Here is a 16,230-nt window from a genome sequence, read left to right on the forward strand (position 1 = left end):
AACTCTCAAAAGCATTGCAGAAAGACCATCTCCTTGCATTACGTGTGCTTCTCGTCTGCTTAAATTGCGTGCGGCCTGCGCTGTGCTGTTTAGTGATACATCATACATGCTCGGTACGGTTTAACGTTTTCCTGCGAAGTTAATATGTGGAGGAGTAGTATACACTCACAAAAAAATGTGTAGTACACATATTATTGGAAAATCCGTATGATATTTTTGAATAGGTCTTTTGGGTAGTACCAGGAATCATGAACATTTGAGTAATTCTAGTATGAACCCGCGGGATTTATTAAAAAAAACTCTATATCAATCATGAAGTTTTCTTGCTTTAAATTCTTGTAAAAATATTATGGCATCTAAAAGGATTTTTTTAATGTTCATTAAAAAAATGTTCACTCCACTAAAAAAAAATGTGTTCACAATGTATTGACTCCCTTGGTCATGCTATGGTGGCAGGGCAGTGTCCAAGTACGTACCACACGTACACTCACTATGGTCTGAGTCATGTAGCATCCCAATATTTACAGCCGGCCAATCTAACATCTTGGTTTATGGGCTCTATCTCCGTGCTTTCTAAGGCAGCGGTTCATGGTGTGTTTATTTGCCAGTGTGTGGTACGAGCCGGCACCTAGGGATTTTAGCCGAAAGATTAGACATGATGCTCCACTGAGTCACTGCGATGAGTGCTTGGTTGTTTGTACGTAGCGATATATGATTATAGATAGGATTTTTTTATTGCGGGAAATTATAGCTAGGATGTTATTTCAAGAGCTTTATCTAGGACGCATAAGTGTTAATTTCCTTCTTTGTATGTAGTGATACATGTCTTTTATCCAAAGGAGGGAAAGACTCATGGGCTCTATATGGAGTGATGCACATAGACATATATTATTAATTATAGATAATGCCGAACAAATTCGCTTACAGAGTGGAAAAGGAAAAAATTGAGGACATCCACATAAAATATTTCTCGGGACAACATCTCTAGATTGTACCACGAAAGCGATAATGACATATTAGTAGAGAAAGAGGGTAACACTCCAAGACAATACCTTCAAAAAAGTATCACTGCTCACACGTCGATGTTGGTTGGTCCAACCAAATTTCAAGCCTGGGGCTATCACCTTGAAGAACTTTCGACCGACATGCTCGACAAGGTAATAATGCGTGGTCATAACACTTCCCTAATCAAGCCAGAAGGCAAGATGATGGTTTTTCATGCAGAGATAATAGATTTGCAATGTCTGTCGCCATAGTGATTGTCTACCACTCTACCAAATGAGATTGTCGGTAGGGAAGCATCGTTGTATCACTTCCGACCACTGCTACACCACCATCTCTGATGGTTGTCGTGTGTTCCACAACAATGGCTAGCAGTCATTGCTGCCAAATGCGCCGCCTTGGCGAAGTTTGCCAGTGGCAGCTCCCAACGAGACCGAGCCAATGTCCAGTGCGTCGTGCTAGATTCTCCTAATCTGGCAAAACTCATTGCTGCTGAGCGCAGCTCACACCCGCCGCCACATCCGATTCACACACAAAAATGCCGCATGTGATGGCAACCACAACAATGAGACGCCTGCCACTAGTGCTAAACTTTTAGAGCATCTTCAGCCGTGCCCCCAACAGCCCCCCCCCCCTCCCCCAAGGCCGTTTTTTAGCGCTGGCGCCGAAAAATCGGCTCAGTCACGCCCCCATGAGCCTATTTTTCACCGAATTGGGCCGAAATTGGCGCCGGCGACCCAACCCCCAACCCGAACCCGGCACACTGGGGGGCGCCCGGGGGCGCCGGCGCGAACGTTTCGACGTGAAAGAGTGGCGGCACCGGCACGTCAGCGAGACGAAGGGTGGTCGTCCTCATCGTCTCGGTTTTCCCACGGGGAATCAATGCCAAGACTGCCGCCGGTCAGCCTGCCATTGATTCACGGGCGGCGAAGTGCAGCGACGCAGCCCCGCCTTCCGCCACGCGTTCGCACACGGCCGCCCCCGAGCCGCTATAAAAGCCGCCCCTAGCCGCGCCGGTGAGGCACCCATCCATCGGCACCGGCAGTCCTCCTCGCCACCGCACTTCCTCCCCTCTCTTCGCCGTTCGAGCCCCTCTCCCCCCCCCCTCGGCAACCATGAGCGCGAGGTACCCCAGCGACGCAGCGGCGGCCAACGGTTTCGGCCGCCGCTCGCTGCATGAGTGGGAGGCCTACCTCCTCCACGAGGCCAACTACCCCGCGCCGCCCGACGTACGCGCTCCGTCACGGTGGAGGCTCGGCGCCGGCGGGGTCCCTCTCCCCCCTCTGCCCGTCCCGGAGACGCCCGCCTACTTCCATGCCGAGATCGAGCGTGCGCGGGCGTCCCTGACGGTCGCGGAGCGGGCGCTCCCGGAGTACGCCACCGGCAACCACGCGGCGTGGGCGGCATACTTCAGACGCCGGCAGGAGGAGCGGCTCGCCTCCACCAACAATGCGGCGACGCCGCACGGCCACAACAACAGCGAGGGCCGCCACCTGTGGTGGGGCATCCCGGGCCGCACGCTCAGCGGCGTCCTCGCGCACCTCGAGGGCGGCAATGATCCGCCGTTCAAGTACCCGACCGCTCGGAGCGGCGGCGCGTGGCTGCTGAGGAGGATGATGGGATGGTCATCCTCCTCTTCTTCCTCCTCATCCTGATCCTCCTCTCACTCCTCCGGCGCGCCGGCGTTGGTCAGCATCAAGCCAGAGCCGTCCGAGACGCCGCTCAGTAGGCGCACCCGCGGCGCCGGCCTCGTCATCAACGACGGCGGCCGTGGCTCCTCCTCCTCGGCCCCTCCTCGTCTGGTCAAGCCAAAGAGGGAGCCAGGGCTGGCGACGGTGAAGCCGAAGCCGGGTCTCGCCGCCGTGAAGCCGGAGCCTGCTCTCGCCGAGGAGGCCGACGAAGAAGAGGCCGCCTTGAAGTGGGCGCGCGAGGACTACGCGCGCATGGAGCTGGACCGCCAGCGCCGCGCCCTGGAGGAGATCGCCGAACGCCGCCGCCGTGAAGCAGCGCGCCGGGGCGAGGGGTCGAGCAGCGGCGCCGGCCGTGTCAAGGAGGAGAAGCAGGAGGACGACGCCGGCGACGACTCGCCCTTCTCAGCGCCTACTTCGGCCCGTAGTTTAGGGTTTTTTCCGTCCATTTTATTCGTGTAAAAAACGTCTAAATTTTGTCGAAATATGTCGTGTTTGTTGAAATTTGACCGTGTTTGCTGAAATTTGGCCGAACTGTGGTGACGTCTAGGGCCCGAGGCCCGACCTGAGGGCGACGGCTGGGGACGTGCTCGCCCCCACGCCGAAAAGAACGCCAGCTCGCCCCCAAGCGACGATTTTCGACGCGTCTTGGGACGCAACGGCTGGAGATGCTCTTACATGAGGATCCTAGGAAGGGACGCACACCAAGGTAGAACCACCACTGCGGCATGCACGGTCGGCGGCATAGACACAATGGCCCACAATGTCGCCCAATGGCGCCCATCCCGACTGCTCCTCTACACCGCGTCTGAGTGACCACCGCTAGCATGTTGGCAAGCCATGCCCTTGCACCGACACACACTGCGTCCATCCTCTACCTCTAGCAGTATGAATACGCCTCAGCGGGAAGATCCCGCGCACCACATGTTCCAGGAGCTGGCACTGAGATCGATCACAGTGAGAGGCAAAAGACAGGGAGCCGCCACCATATTAGACGTTGGTGGAAGTAGAGGTGAGGAGAGGACATGCACTGGATGGAGAGGTGGGTGGCTGGGGACAAGGAGAGGTAAGGAGATGCGGGAGGTAGAGCCATCGCCACAAGGAGCGCCGTGGGCAAATTGACCTCCGGCTTATTAGATCCGGCGGTTCCATACCGTCCTAGTGATACATGCCAATAAAGCTTCTCAAATGACTATCTACGGGAACTCTTTATCACGAGATATTCATCGAAAGAGGTATTCATCCAGAATATACAAAACACAAGGAAGATTGGAGTACAAATGACTATCTACGGGAACTCTTTATCACGAGAGAAGTTATACATGGGACTATTATAAAATGCAGTGAGGTGGGTAGTTGCTCAGATTCACGTGCTAACTCCTACTCTACAGGTCTTTAAAAGGAAACATCTTTTTCCTCTCCACATCCATTGATCCCGGATGGACTATAGCGACGATGGACTATAGCGAAGTCGAGTCGTGCTCGGTGTTTATGGATGGCGATGACGCATCTAGGGGGGAGTGATGACGATGACGCATGTATGCGATCTCTGCAAGACCCTCTTTGCAGTGGTGTGGGTACTCTTTGTGTGGCACTCAAGTGTTGTGATGGTTTTCGTCCGTTTTTCCGTAACCATAATTAACCGAACATTTTAGTTTTCACAAGGTTTTTATCTAATAAACTGAACAACTCTTTTCTTCTTTGCCCGCAAAAAGAAATACTCTTTTCTTCTTAATGAATGCAGGAATCCTGTCATTTAAAAAAAACACCAAAGGTGTACAGCCAAAGCCCAAGAGGGTATATGGGCTCAACGCTCAAGCAGTTCATGATGACTGTGTAATGTGAGTGTTTTTTTTTTGAAACGAGGGGTATGACCCCCGATTTTATTTCAAATATGAAAGGAAACCGATAAAGTGTAACCTGAGTGGTGTGCAGTGGTTGTTGTAACACTTTTTTTCTTGCCAGGTTGTGGCCAATGGAACCTGTCAAATTACCAAACTCAGAAGCAAACTAAGAGGGGATGCACCAAGTGGATGGCGTTCCCCTGAATTCCCTTCTCCTCCCCTCCCTTTATCTGTGATTTCTGAGTTCTTTTAGATCAGTAGTGAAACAATCACCACCAAAAATTCACCCATCTAATAACTTAAGCTCACATTACTGGGGCTAGTGGCGGAGGACGAAACTTTTTTGAGGTGGGACGAACTCTTAAGGATAACTTTTTTTATATGAAACCACAATGGATAAACACACATTAACAGTGCACACCAATGTTTTTATTTGATCCTAAACAGAATAACCAAATACATAGTGGAAATTTAAACATGATTAAATAGAATAACAAACTAAAACATAAGGATAAGAAAGCATTAGTGGCGTCTACAAGATCTGGGAAATGGCAGTGCCCTTCCCTTCTTTTGACAATCTTCTTAATTTTTGCCAAGATCAGACTTTTGAATATCTCACTATAACACACTGTCAAGTCATTAAGTCAAGCCACCGGACATCTTGCTGCGCAATTCGATCTTGATAATTGTATTATTAAACCATTATCTGAAAATCAAACTATAAAATTTAAAAAAAATTACCTCTACCCTTCATATGTGCATGCCCTTTCCTTCTGGGCGTCAGCGTCATGCACGCGCTCCTGCTGGTCGTGACTGTCGCGCCGCCGCTCCTTCTGTCCGGCCGGTGCCTGCGAGAATAACTAGCTAACGAGCGCTTCTTCGGGAGCCTCACAATGATCAGCGCCACTTGGCGTGCTCTCAGCCACCCCGCCATGTGTCGTGCTCTGGGCGCTCCCTCCGGATTTTGTTTTTTCTATTTTTTCGCACATGTTTTCGGCTTTTTAACCGGGCTTTTTCGACGTTTTGGTTTTCACCGGTCTTTCCCAGCTTTTGGACAAAAAAATCGAAAAAAACTTTTTGCATGAAAAAACGTGTTTTTTCCCTTCACGAGAGGCATGATTTTGCTTCTGCGAGAGGCACATTTTTGCTTTCTCGAGAGGCACGACCATGACTCTCGGAAACAAAAAAGAAACGTGTTTTTTTTCTTCTTCGAGAAGCACGGTTTTGCTTCCGCGAGAGGCACATTTTTACTTTCGCGAGAAGCATGACCATGACTCTCGAAAACGAAAAAAAAAATGCATTTTTCGGTTTTTCTTCTTTCGCTAGAGGCACGGTCTTGCTTTCGCGACGTGCCTCTCTAAAACAAAAAAAGAACATGTTTTTTGGCTTTTTTTCTTTCGTGAGAGGCACGGTTTTGTTCCCACGAGAGGCATGATTGTGGTTTCGCGAGAGGCACAGCTGTGCCTCTTTCAGAAAGGGAAAAAAACCATGCTTCCGATTTAGTTTTTTTGTCCGATTCTTTTGTGAAAAAAAAGGTCGTCAAAACCTATCAACATGGGATATAGTTTTAAAGATCTCAACATGGGGAATCCAACAGTAAAAATGGTTCAAGGTTTGGACACACGGTTTAAAAGATAAAACGTTTTGAATAAACGAATCTACGAAAAAAGAAAAACTATCATGTTGCGACAAGTGGCACGCGTCATTTATCGTAACCTGAGAAAGTGAGAATGATCTTTGCGAGGAGTACTCCACAATTAGTGATTTCGAATGCCTGCTAGGGTTCGTGTCAACCAGTTCGAGCTTTAGGTGGAGCATGGTGTTCCGTCTCAATGCGTTGATGAACGACTGGATCGAGCGAGCAGGCTGGTGCATGACGCCGTGACGACCTGCTAGTTGCTACGGACTACAGCCCAATAACTAGCCTAACCCGCGCGGCGGCACGCCGCGCTCGATGATCACTCGCAAAATGTGCAATCTATTGATTCAAGAGTGGATCAGTGCACGCTGATTTAATCTCAGATTAATATATAAAGACATTGAAGAAATCGAACATATGATGCTATTGAAATGTTGCAAACGTAGGGATACAAAGGTACAAATTAAAAGTAGCACACTTCGGAAGTAAACCAGTTATTCAAACTACATACAGTTCACTGCAAACAGAGAACTGTATATAAAAACACAAACACACTACATAAATAAGCTAGAAGTAGTTGCTAGTGGATTAGATCACTAGTATATCCTCCTGAAGGATTGGTGCCTGTGATAAAGTGGTAAAGTGATTTTGCGAATTCCTGCACACGTCTGACGGGAGGGTGCGCGCCCGTGTATGTGATAATGGGATCGTCGCTATCTGGGCGCTGGGAATACATGCCAAGTGGTAATATATATGGAGTGGTATGATATTCGAAACATTGCCACATATAGTTGCCAACATTTTAGTCTGCCTTATGAATTGACCTTGTTGAGCATTGTTATGTTGGCAAGGATTTTTTTTTCTTCTTCACAAAGTAGTAGTGTCTTTTCTTTCTTTCTTTTTTTTGTGAGAAAAAAGAGATTTCATTGCTTAACCAGTGTGGTTACAATAGCTTGATACAATCGTCTGAATACAGCAAATCAATCTTAGAGGGAACCGATCTAAGCCACACCGCAGTGCGCTTGTTGTAATAGTAGTAGTGTCTGCTTGTAGATGATAGTTTATGTTATTATATTGCATATAGTTTATGTTATTATATTGTGTATAGATATTTTTCAGTTGTTGTTGAGTTTTTTCTAATGTTTTTTTTTCATATAGGAGTAGTTTTTATAGTAAACGGATGAAGAATGTTGTTTTTTTCATATAGGAGTAGTTTTCATAGTGTTGTGGCAACTATTAGAACATAATACACTTACTGCTTTTAATGGAGAAAAACACCATGTCGTCGTGGCCGCCATCACTCTAGCTGGTTCTTAGTGGCCGGCAAAAGAGAGAACACTTGATTTAACTATAGGGCAAACAAAAGCACACGTGGAACCATCTGATGCCGTGGCTGTAGTTCGATCTTGGCCAAGTAAACAGAGGTAGTAGCGGCAACTTTGACAACACGGCGCGATGGACATGACCTGCCAAGCCCTGGTGGCTTCATTTGCAAAAAACAGTGGCTGCTGTTCTATACCTCGAGGTAGGCGGTTTTGCAGTGACAGAGGCGCACAACCATCACCATGGCTGCAGAGGAGTTTCAAGTGGAAGAGGCGGCAGGGCAGGATGCCGAGAAGGGCAATTCGATCTTCTGCATTTTGGCTGACGAAAATGAAGAACATGGCGTCTAGTGCTAATTGATTGCAAATCAATTGTTCAGAGTTAGCATATTATAGCACAGCTAAGCAGCATAGTTTGAGTTTATAGTTGTCCTATAGTTGGAATGAAAAGGGCCAGCATTTCACTGGATAGAATTGTTAATGATTTTTCCATAGAAAGTACTAACAAAACTCTAAAGGAAGCCCCAGATTGAAGAAATTTTAGAATGTATTTACAGCACAAGATCTCATTAGCATTTCATATAGACTGGGATTTATTTTAGAAATATATGATTATATATAATAGAAAAACGCCTTAATCATCTAGTTCATTATTATTCAGACTTGCGTGCAGCCTGTAGGTGTAGTAAAAACATAAGTACTGGCAGTAGAAATAGAAATTCATTGTCCAAGTTGGGAGAAGTTGTGAAAACTGAAATAGCCTTCCTTAGTGTTCGAACTGAAGAACTTTTCAGAATATAAATTTGAAGATGAATGGTAATTATCCCCCGTCAGAATCTTAACTTGAACATTACAAAACATATGGGTAACATTATTTGTAACTTATGTAGTCTGAAACAAATGACAAAGTTAATTATCAAGGATGCGATTGTTCTATACCCAGTGGTGCTTCCCACATTTACTAAAACATATGTTAACAAAAATGTATGTTAATGGCAGACTTCATGCCAATGAAAATGGAAGTAAATAATTGGTGTATAGAGTGCATTTTATGTCGGGCGATTTCACACCCAACCTAACCAGATTCGGTCTTGCTATTCTAAGAAAGGACCATTTTTGTATTATATTAAAGAAGAGATCATCCAATAAACGCAGATTCACCAACCCCATAGAGATTTTTGATTAAAAAAAATACGACGTTGCTTATCAATAAAACAAACTAAAAGAAAAAAGTATGCATGGATCAGACAGTCCCACAACATGATACTCCCTCTGTTCCGAAATAATTGTCGTTGGACAACTCCAGTACAAGTTCAGCCAAGTTACGAAATTAACGCACTTTCCCATTTTACCCTCGCGCCGTTCGTCGCTGTCCACTCACTCTTGCTCTCGTCGCCCTCTCTCCCCTTCGCCTCTCTTCTGCCACCACCTCGACCACCTCGCCGGCCACCACCTCACCCAGCTCGCCGGCCACCCACCACATCGGCCAGGAGGCCACCATCTCTCCCCGTCGTCGCCATCTTTCTTCCGCCTCCACTCACACCCGTCGTCCACTCGCACCCCACCCCACATCCGAGGTCAAGCTTTGATGCGCCTACTCTGGATCTGGCGACGGAGGCGGGAGATGGGGAGGAGGCCGTCGCGGTGGTGTGCCTGGACCACGTCCTCAAGCACGCCGGTGGCGCCACGGAGGAGGCCGAGCGCATCCGCCGTTGCCACAACGCCGACGGCGCCATGGAGTACTGGCTCGAGCCGGACGAGCTCGCGGCCCTGCGCCGGGAGGTCGGCGCCGACCCGTACTGGGTGCCGCCAGGGTGGAAGCGCGGAGACCCCGTGTCCGCCGACGGCTACGCGCTCAAGGCAAAGATGCAGGTGGAGGAGCTCAGCAAGGAGCTCGCCGGAGTAAAAAGGTCTCTTTTTTCCCCTTCTCCTGTCATCTTCTCTTGCTCTGCTTGCTTGCTTGGAGCAGTAGACCTTGTAGACATTTGTGCAAGCAGTAGCGGACAGATTTGTGCAAGATTGCTGCTCTTCTCTTCTCTTCTTGTTCTTGGAGCAAGTAGCAGCAGACGGATTTGTGCAAGTAGACTTCAACAAACAGATTGGAGCAGACAGGTTTAGCAGGCAAATTGTTTGGTGCTTGCTTGCTTTAGACAGATAGGTTTAGCACACATTCTTGCATGGCAGACAAACAGGTTGTGCAAAAACACCCCAAAAGCAAGTAGACCTGCTTGCAGTAGCTCTTAGGTGAAATTTGTTTCCTTGGCAAAAAATTCAGTTTACAAAATTTTGCAAATTTTGAATTTGTAATTTTGCAGTACTGTTTTGATTGCAGTAGTTTTTCAGTAGCTTGTTAACTTGCTGATGCTTTCTTAATTTTGTTAATTCTGTACAACTTGCTGATGCTTAGTGTTAATTCTTTACAGCTACTCCACTGAACTACAGTACCGAAGTACTGCTTGAACTACTGCAGCATTGCTTCCAATACAACAGTATTGGAGTATTGCTTCCAATTACTGGAGTAGCAAGTGCAGCAGTAGTGTACTGCTCTTGTTTAGTAGTGTAGGAATTTACTGGGTTATTTGTGCTGAATAAATCTTGTGGGTTTTATTCTGTTTGAGAATCCTAAATCTTGCGGGTATCTATGAACCAAATTCAGCACAGTAGTTTAATTGCACTTTCACTATGTTTTACTGGAGTAGTTGTCATATTCAGATATTTTCTTTCATTCTCTTTATTTATACCATGACTTTGTTCAAAGGTGTTGAAAATCAGGTTTAGTCACGGAAGCCATCCAACAGAATGCATATTTCTCCCCTCAAAAACAAAAGGAAAAAATAATGTATATTCCCTATTGTTTTTTGTGTGGCTAGGGTTGTTTTTGTGTCCACAAAATAAAACAAATGCTATTACCAGCCAGCCAAAAATGGTCAAGATGGTTACCACTGGTAAACAATCACACACTCAAGCTTAGTTGGGTTGAATCCATGGATTTTTTTAAGTGCCAGCTAGTTATTAGCATTGTTGCAAACTGTTCTGTGTAAAGGAGGTGTCCAGTAATTCACACCGAATTTGTACTCCCATGATCAGTGTTACTGTACAGTAATTCACACCGAATTTGTAAGTGCAAATAGTGCTTGTTTTCAGGAGTAGGATGCTGATCAATGGTGCTTGTTTGGAGTAATTGTTTGCTCTGTAGTGCATTTTTGCTGCAACCTAATCTGTGGAGTATCAAGCTAATTGGAAGAAAGCCAATTGCTTGCTCTGTAGGAACTTTTATGTGCTGGAGTATAGGATTTGCTATTTAGCAAGGCTTGAGTAATTTAGTGTAGGAATTTAGTGTTCTTCACTTCCCCTCTACTCACTTCTCTTCTCTTCAGTAAATTAAATTTAGGAGTAGGAATAGTTAATTAACTAAACTACTCTGCACCTTAGAACTACTCCTGTTAATTAACTGAAAAATCTTTTTTAAGTTAATTAACTTAATTTATTTCTGTTAGGAGTAGGAGTAGTTCTTGGAGTAGGAAGAGGAGCAGTGCAAAGAATTCTCTTCTCTTCTCTTACTCTTCTCTTCTCTACTCTTGCTCTCTTCTCTTCGCTTCGCTTCTCTTCTCTTGGGATTATTATGGATTATGGAGTATCAGAGAGTGATCATACAAATGGAGTAGTAGAAATATACACATACAAATGGAGTATGGAGTAAAAATCATGTTCTGCAGCTAGCTGTTGGTGAAGTGTGATTTTCTCACAATATAAGACATCCGGACTCTATCCTTGGTGGTCGAGCAGCGTTAGCCAACTTTGTCTTACTGATCTACGGCTGAATAATTATGTTGAAGCTTGCTGCTGTGGTCATGCAACTATTTTCAGGTATGATCTAATGACTCGTCAGAAAGAAACCTGTCACAAAGAGCCTTTTGGCTTAACCCTCGTTACATGTGGCAATTTGGGTAATACTTTGAAATTTTGAATGTGTCCTGGTTGCAATTTCCTGAACCCATACAGGTGCAGAGTACAATGCTTTTTGGTAGAAAACCATTAATAAAAGAATAGACAAATTGTTATTCTATTCTGTTCTACACAAACAGGGGTAATAGAATGAATTGGCTTATTCACATTTCACATTCATTTTAGCTAATCATTCTGCCATTTAGTGCTCCATTCGACTTACAGAGTGCTGCTTGGCCACAAAGAAAGAGAGATATTAAGCAGACTATGGGTCGAAGAGGTTTTCCCCTTGTCATCCATTTATTTGTTCAAATTGGCCGCTTAAATAAATTCACGAGTACTAGTCTCTTCTGTCCAAATTTTAATGAAGGTTATGCCCTCGATCTCATTGTGCCGGCAGAACCAGTTTAAGCAGAGAGTCTGAGTCCGAGGAGCTCGCCCGGAGGAAGAAGAGATATTCCAGTTTACAATGGTTCAGGTACCTGTCACGGTCACCACATCTCCCTGTTTCCTAACATTCCAGCTACCGGCCTATTTTGAACGAATTTCTGCTGTAGAGAGTTGGCGGCTCGTGGGATGGCTACTGGGCAATGCTAATATGCTCCACAGTCCCAGTAGCAAATGGAACATGGACGCCTACTGGATGAACAAGTAACATGCCAGTGATGCATTGCAGGTTTTGCAGCATTGGTGTATCAAACTATTGTTCATACTAGTACTCCTGTTCAATAAAGATGTTTCCAAAATTACAGGAAATCCAAAATTTATTCTGTATACTACTCTAGCAGAAATCCAGCAGAATAATTATAATTACTCTGTGTTCATCCAGCAGAAGAGGGACACACGGAGTAATTATTTTGTCTCTGTGTTCATCCAGCAGAAATCCAAGCAATTCTGATCAAAATCATTGTGCGTATGCAGGAGCAGAAAGGAGCAGCGAGCAGCAGCGGCGGCTGACCTCGAGCTCTCGGTTGGAGTGGAGGGAGACGGCCAGCGAGGGATACGCGGCCAGCGGGGAAGGATTCGGAGCTGCGGCGGAGCAGGCAACCGGTGGGGAAAGGCGGCCGCCGGTGAGGGAGCTTTCGATCGCGGCGGGGAAGGGCGACCAGAGGGGATCGGGCTCTCGATTGGAGCGGCGCAGGCAACCGGCGGGGAAGGGCGCCGGAGATGTGGACGACGGAGGAGCCTGGCGAAGGGGAGGAGCGACGGAGGAAGACGACGGAGTCCTGGCGGAGGGAAGGAGCAACGGAGGAAGACGACGGCCCGTGCGATTTCAAATCGGTGGGTGGGGGAGGGGCAGTTTGGTAATTTCACTCGTTTTCACCTGGTCGGAAAACCCCTCCAACGACAATTATTTCGGAACGAAGGGAGTATATTTGAGTGAGCATGAACCTCAATACAAATAGAAAAGAAAGAACATGAACAGTAAAATCATATCTCCGCTCAATTTTTTTATTCCAATGGATAGCAAGTAAATCTGCTTACTTATGCAATTATGTTCCTTTAAAAATTAATGGATCAGAAAATTTAAGCAAGTAAAACCTGAAAAGCCTTCTTTTCTTGTCCCATCTCGTTTAACTTCCGTCTCATAAGCACCTGAAAATGGTTTCATCTCCGCGTTCAGTAATTTAAATTTGAAAGGGTATAATTAAATGTCCAGATGGAACAAAGAGCAGAATAACAGAGCACAATTTTGACTATTAGAATCATATATGTCAGTTGTGGTTACCTTTGAACATGAAGTTACAATGGATGAAGGAATGAAGATTATTCAGAACATAGGTCTAGCCAGACAAGTTGTAAATTCGCATATGAACAATTACAATAGTACCATCCCGAAGTCCTTCATTTAGATCTTGCAGCTCCATATCCAGTTTTTCCTGAAGAATCAGTGTTCTCTTACCTTTTCTTCAACTTCACCTGAAGAATCAGAGAAAGTGTCAAGAATACATGGTATTGTTTCAAGTAAATTCACCATTCGAGTGTTCCTACTTCACAATCTGAACCTAGATCGTCTATAAGCAATTAAGCATGACCTTAACAGTGCAGGTTGATGATGCAGTCCATTTATGCAGGAGTGGAGAACTTCTGACGTGTTACATCAGCTTCCAACTGTTGAATCTTCAATATAAAGGTAGTAAGTCCACATTCTGCTCGGGGAAAAAAAATCCAAGATCCCAACGGTTGCTGCAACAACAAACATTTGTCATCGATATGGTGTGCATCATGTTAAACCGAGTCACCAAATAAAAAGAATTAACTCTACCAAATCGACCTAAAATTTCCTACATAACCAATTTCAGGCTAACACGCGGCAAATGGAAAACAGTTAAGAGTGTACATTTTAGGATAACATACCTCTCCTGCTTCCCACTCCAGCAGCACAGTCCTCCTCAGTACCAACCATATGCAAATGCCCCAATCTTCCACCAACTCAGCAACTCCCATAAACCACCTTACCACCCAGCAAAACCAGGGCAAAATCGCCTCAAATGGTGCAGTTACAATTCAGTCAAGTGACCCAAACAATTAGCTCCTTGATTTCCAGTATCTCATAGCCTTCACAAACATCCATTGCTCGTACTCGTGTACACGCGGCAGACTTACTAACCAACAACTAATTAAAGCAATCGATCAACCGGCAATATCCCGTAATATGTTTCTGACTCAGTTAATTGAATTGTAGGAAAGAGAATGGAGAGGCAAGAAGTACTTAATGTTTTTGTTAAGGAACGGAGGAGGGGAAGAGGGCCTGCGAGGACCGGATAGCGGAGACCGGCTGGGGAGCCAGAGACCGACGGAGGCAGCGCTCTCGGCTCGAGCCCTTCCTTCAGCTAGCTAGAGAAGTGAAAGAAGAGGGAGGGAGCATCGGGTGGCGTTTCGAGGATCCCTCCATGGATGCCTGCTTCTGGTCGTTGGGCTCGTGAAGCCATGGACTTCGGCGAAGAACCTTGGACCCGTCCCAACCTCGTCCGCCAGGTAGGTCCTGGGGTGGCCACCCTCAGGGCGTCAGGGAAGATGGCGCATGGTGAGCCAGGCTGTAGCGTGCTCGCTATCGTGGGCGGCGGAGCCCCCGGCCGTTGCACGCGGGGTGCGGGCGGCGCACGTTGGGTCGGCCTAGGCATCGGCGGCGCGGAGAACCCAGCGGCGCCAAGATGACCATAATGGTGAGGCCCGCTTGACATCGGCCGTGTCGTGGTTGGGCTGGACTTGGAAGATGGCGAGGGGATCTGGGCGGCCGGAGGGGATGAGGCGCTGGGCGGCGAGATGGACACGGCGGCTCGACGCAGCCCCTCCCATGTACGCCTCTGGAGGAAGATTGATGGAGCCGTCCCTCTGCGGTCGTGCCCTGTCCTTATGCATAGGCGAAGTTGGGTCTCTTTCTTATATAGGGATCTGTTGGGCGGTGGTGTGGAGGCGGTGCGGCAGAGGCGGTGGGGATAAGCGGCGGGCGGCGGCCTGCTGGAGCCTTCTCGAGAGAGGAAGAGGCGTCTCGAGCCAGCCAACATCCAACTATAAAAGGGAGAAAAATCAGCTAGCCACCACGGGTTGCATGCATGTGAGGAGATGGAGGCCACCCCTGGACAGAACGGACGGTTGACCGGGAAATGAAATTTGCAAGGAAATAGCAACGCGAACCCATGGGTGTACCCCAACAAATCCCCCACTATTTAGCGTGTCTTCACCCTATTGGTCCGGTTTTCACTGATTGAAAAAAGTCAAAAAACCCAGATAAATTAAACCTGGCTAGGTTTAGTATATGTATAATGTGTCCAGATGGGTACCATGTTCAATCACGGCCGGATAAAACGCTTCACGGCGACTTTTAAGCGGATTTTTTTCCAGCGATCGACCAGATATGTTTACATGTATACGCAAACAAAAATCAGCAAAAATCAAGGTAGGGCGAGCGCCCAACCTCGCGAGCTCTCTGTTGGAATTTTGCTAGTAGGCCTTTGGCCCAAAGCCCAACTAAAATTCTGAAATTTTCTTGGCCCATTCATGTACACATGTGAGTGGAGTGAGTGAGGCTAAAGTTTAGTCCCACCTCGAAAGTTGAGAGAGAGTTGCACCTCTTTATAAGGTGAGCTCTTCTACCACTTGTATGAGCATGAGAAGAGGAGACCTACACGCGCGCTCCTCCTCCTCGCTCGCCTCGCCACGTTGTCTATATTTTTGCTGCATGGGAAAATTAATGAGTCATTAATTAATAATTAACGGACGCGTTAATTACTGAACCGTTTCCGATTCTTTTGGATCGTGACGACTCGGACGTGGGGTTTACTCCCACGACCTACCCGGCCCGCACTATATAGTCAGGCAGACGTCTACCCTAGCCGATGCCGCTTCGTATGGTTTCTCACCATCATTCCAGATCATTGCGCCGCCAAGCAAGTCTTCTCCATCCCTCCTTCCGGCGTGCACCGCGAGAAGGGACAGCAGGCCTCCGGAACCCCGCCTCTAATGATCTTGTACGGGAGAGGGGCGATCAGATTTTTGGGGAGCGCACTCGCGCGACTGCTGGCAGCGACGACTTCGCGAACGGCGACTTCTTCCCCGACCTCGGCAACCTCGTCCTCGACGACATGGGCGACAACGTCAACGTCGGCGGTGCTGCACCCGCTGCACCGTATGTGATTCTATCCTTCCTGTTCGAGATCGTGGTAGAATTCATGCTTCTAGTATGTGCCCTAGATGTGATATGTTCATCTGCTATGCTAGTTCGCATGATTAGTTTAATCTCTGCTGCTGTGGTCATGATTTATTTTCTGTTTATTCGGATTAAATCT

The 16,230-nt window shown here is 47.0% G+C and overlaps 1 protein-coding gene and 1 long non-coding RNA gene across 9 annotated transcripts; one reads left to right on the forward strand and one right to left on the reverse strand.

Annotated features, from left to right (window-relative positions):
* Positions 1–6,641: 6,641 nt before the first annotated feature.
* On the forward strand, positions 6,642–12,895 carry LOC125537007 (uncharacterized). 8 transcript variants are annotated; one of them, XM_087546148.1, is made up of 5 exons: positions 6,642–9,405; positions 9,919–11,720; positions 11,841–11,918; positions 11,998–12,116; positions 12,362–12,895. In XM_087546148.1, exons 1-2 carry the CDS (start codon positions 8,756–8,758, stop codon positions 9,953–9,955), a joined length of 687 nt encoding a protein of 228 aa, XP_087402274.1. In that variant the 5' UTR covers positions 6,642–8,755; the 3' UTR covers positions 9,956–11,720; positions 11,841–11,918; positions 11,998–12,116; positions 12,362–12,895. The 8 variants fall into 8 exon arrangements, with proteins under 8 accessions (XP_087402274.1, XP_087402268.1, XP_087402269.1 ...); XM_087546142.1 differs by having other exon boundaries at positions 6,785–11,720; positions 11,785–11,918; XM_087546143.1 differs by having other exon boundaries at positions 6,785–11,720; positions 11,811–11,918.
* Positions 12,896–12,910: 15 nt separating this feature from the next.
* Positions 12,911–14,902, reverse strand: LOC147978182 (uncharacterized). The gene is made up of 4 exons (XR_015618025.1): positions 13,799–14,902; positions 13,477–13,627; positions 13,170–13,360; positions 12,911–13,036 (listed from the first exon to the last, which is right to left on the reverse strand). It is a non-coding gene; the product is annotated as an uncharacterized LOC147978182 (long non-coding RNA).
* Positions 14,903–16,230: the final 1,328 nt, after the last annotated feature.

This window comes from Triticum urartu, chromosome 3A (assembly GCF_056163025.1).
Source record: "Triticum urartu cultivar PI428250 chromosome 3A, HENAU_Tu73, whole genome shotgun sequence".
Taxonomy (NCBI): Eukaryota; Viridiplantae; Streptophyta; class Magnoliopsida; order Poales; family Poaceae; genus Triticum; species Triticum urartu.

Excerpts from the sequence above, each read along its gene's own strand:
- LOC125537007 (XM_087546142.1), top strand. The coding sequence starts at position 8,756 with ATGATACTCCCTCTGTTCCGAAATAATTGTCGTTGGACAACTCCAGTA.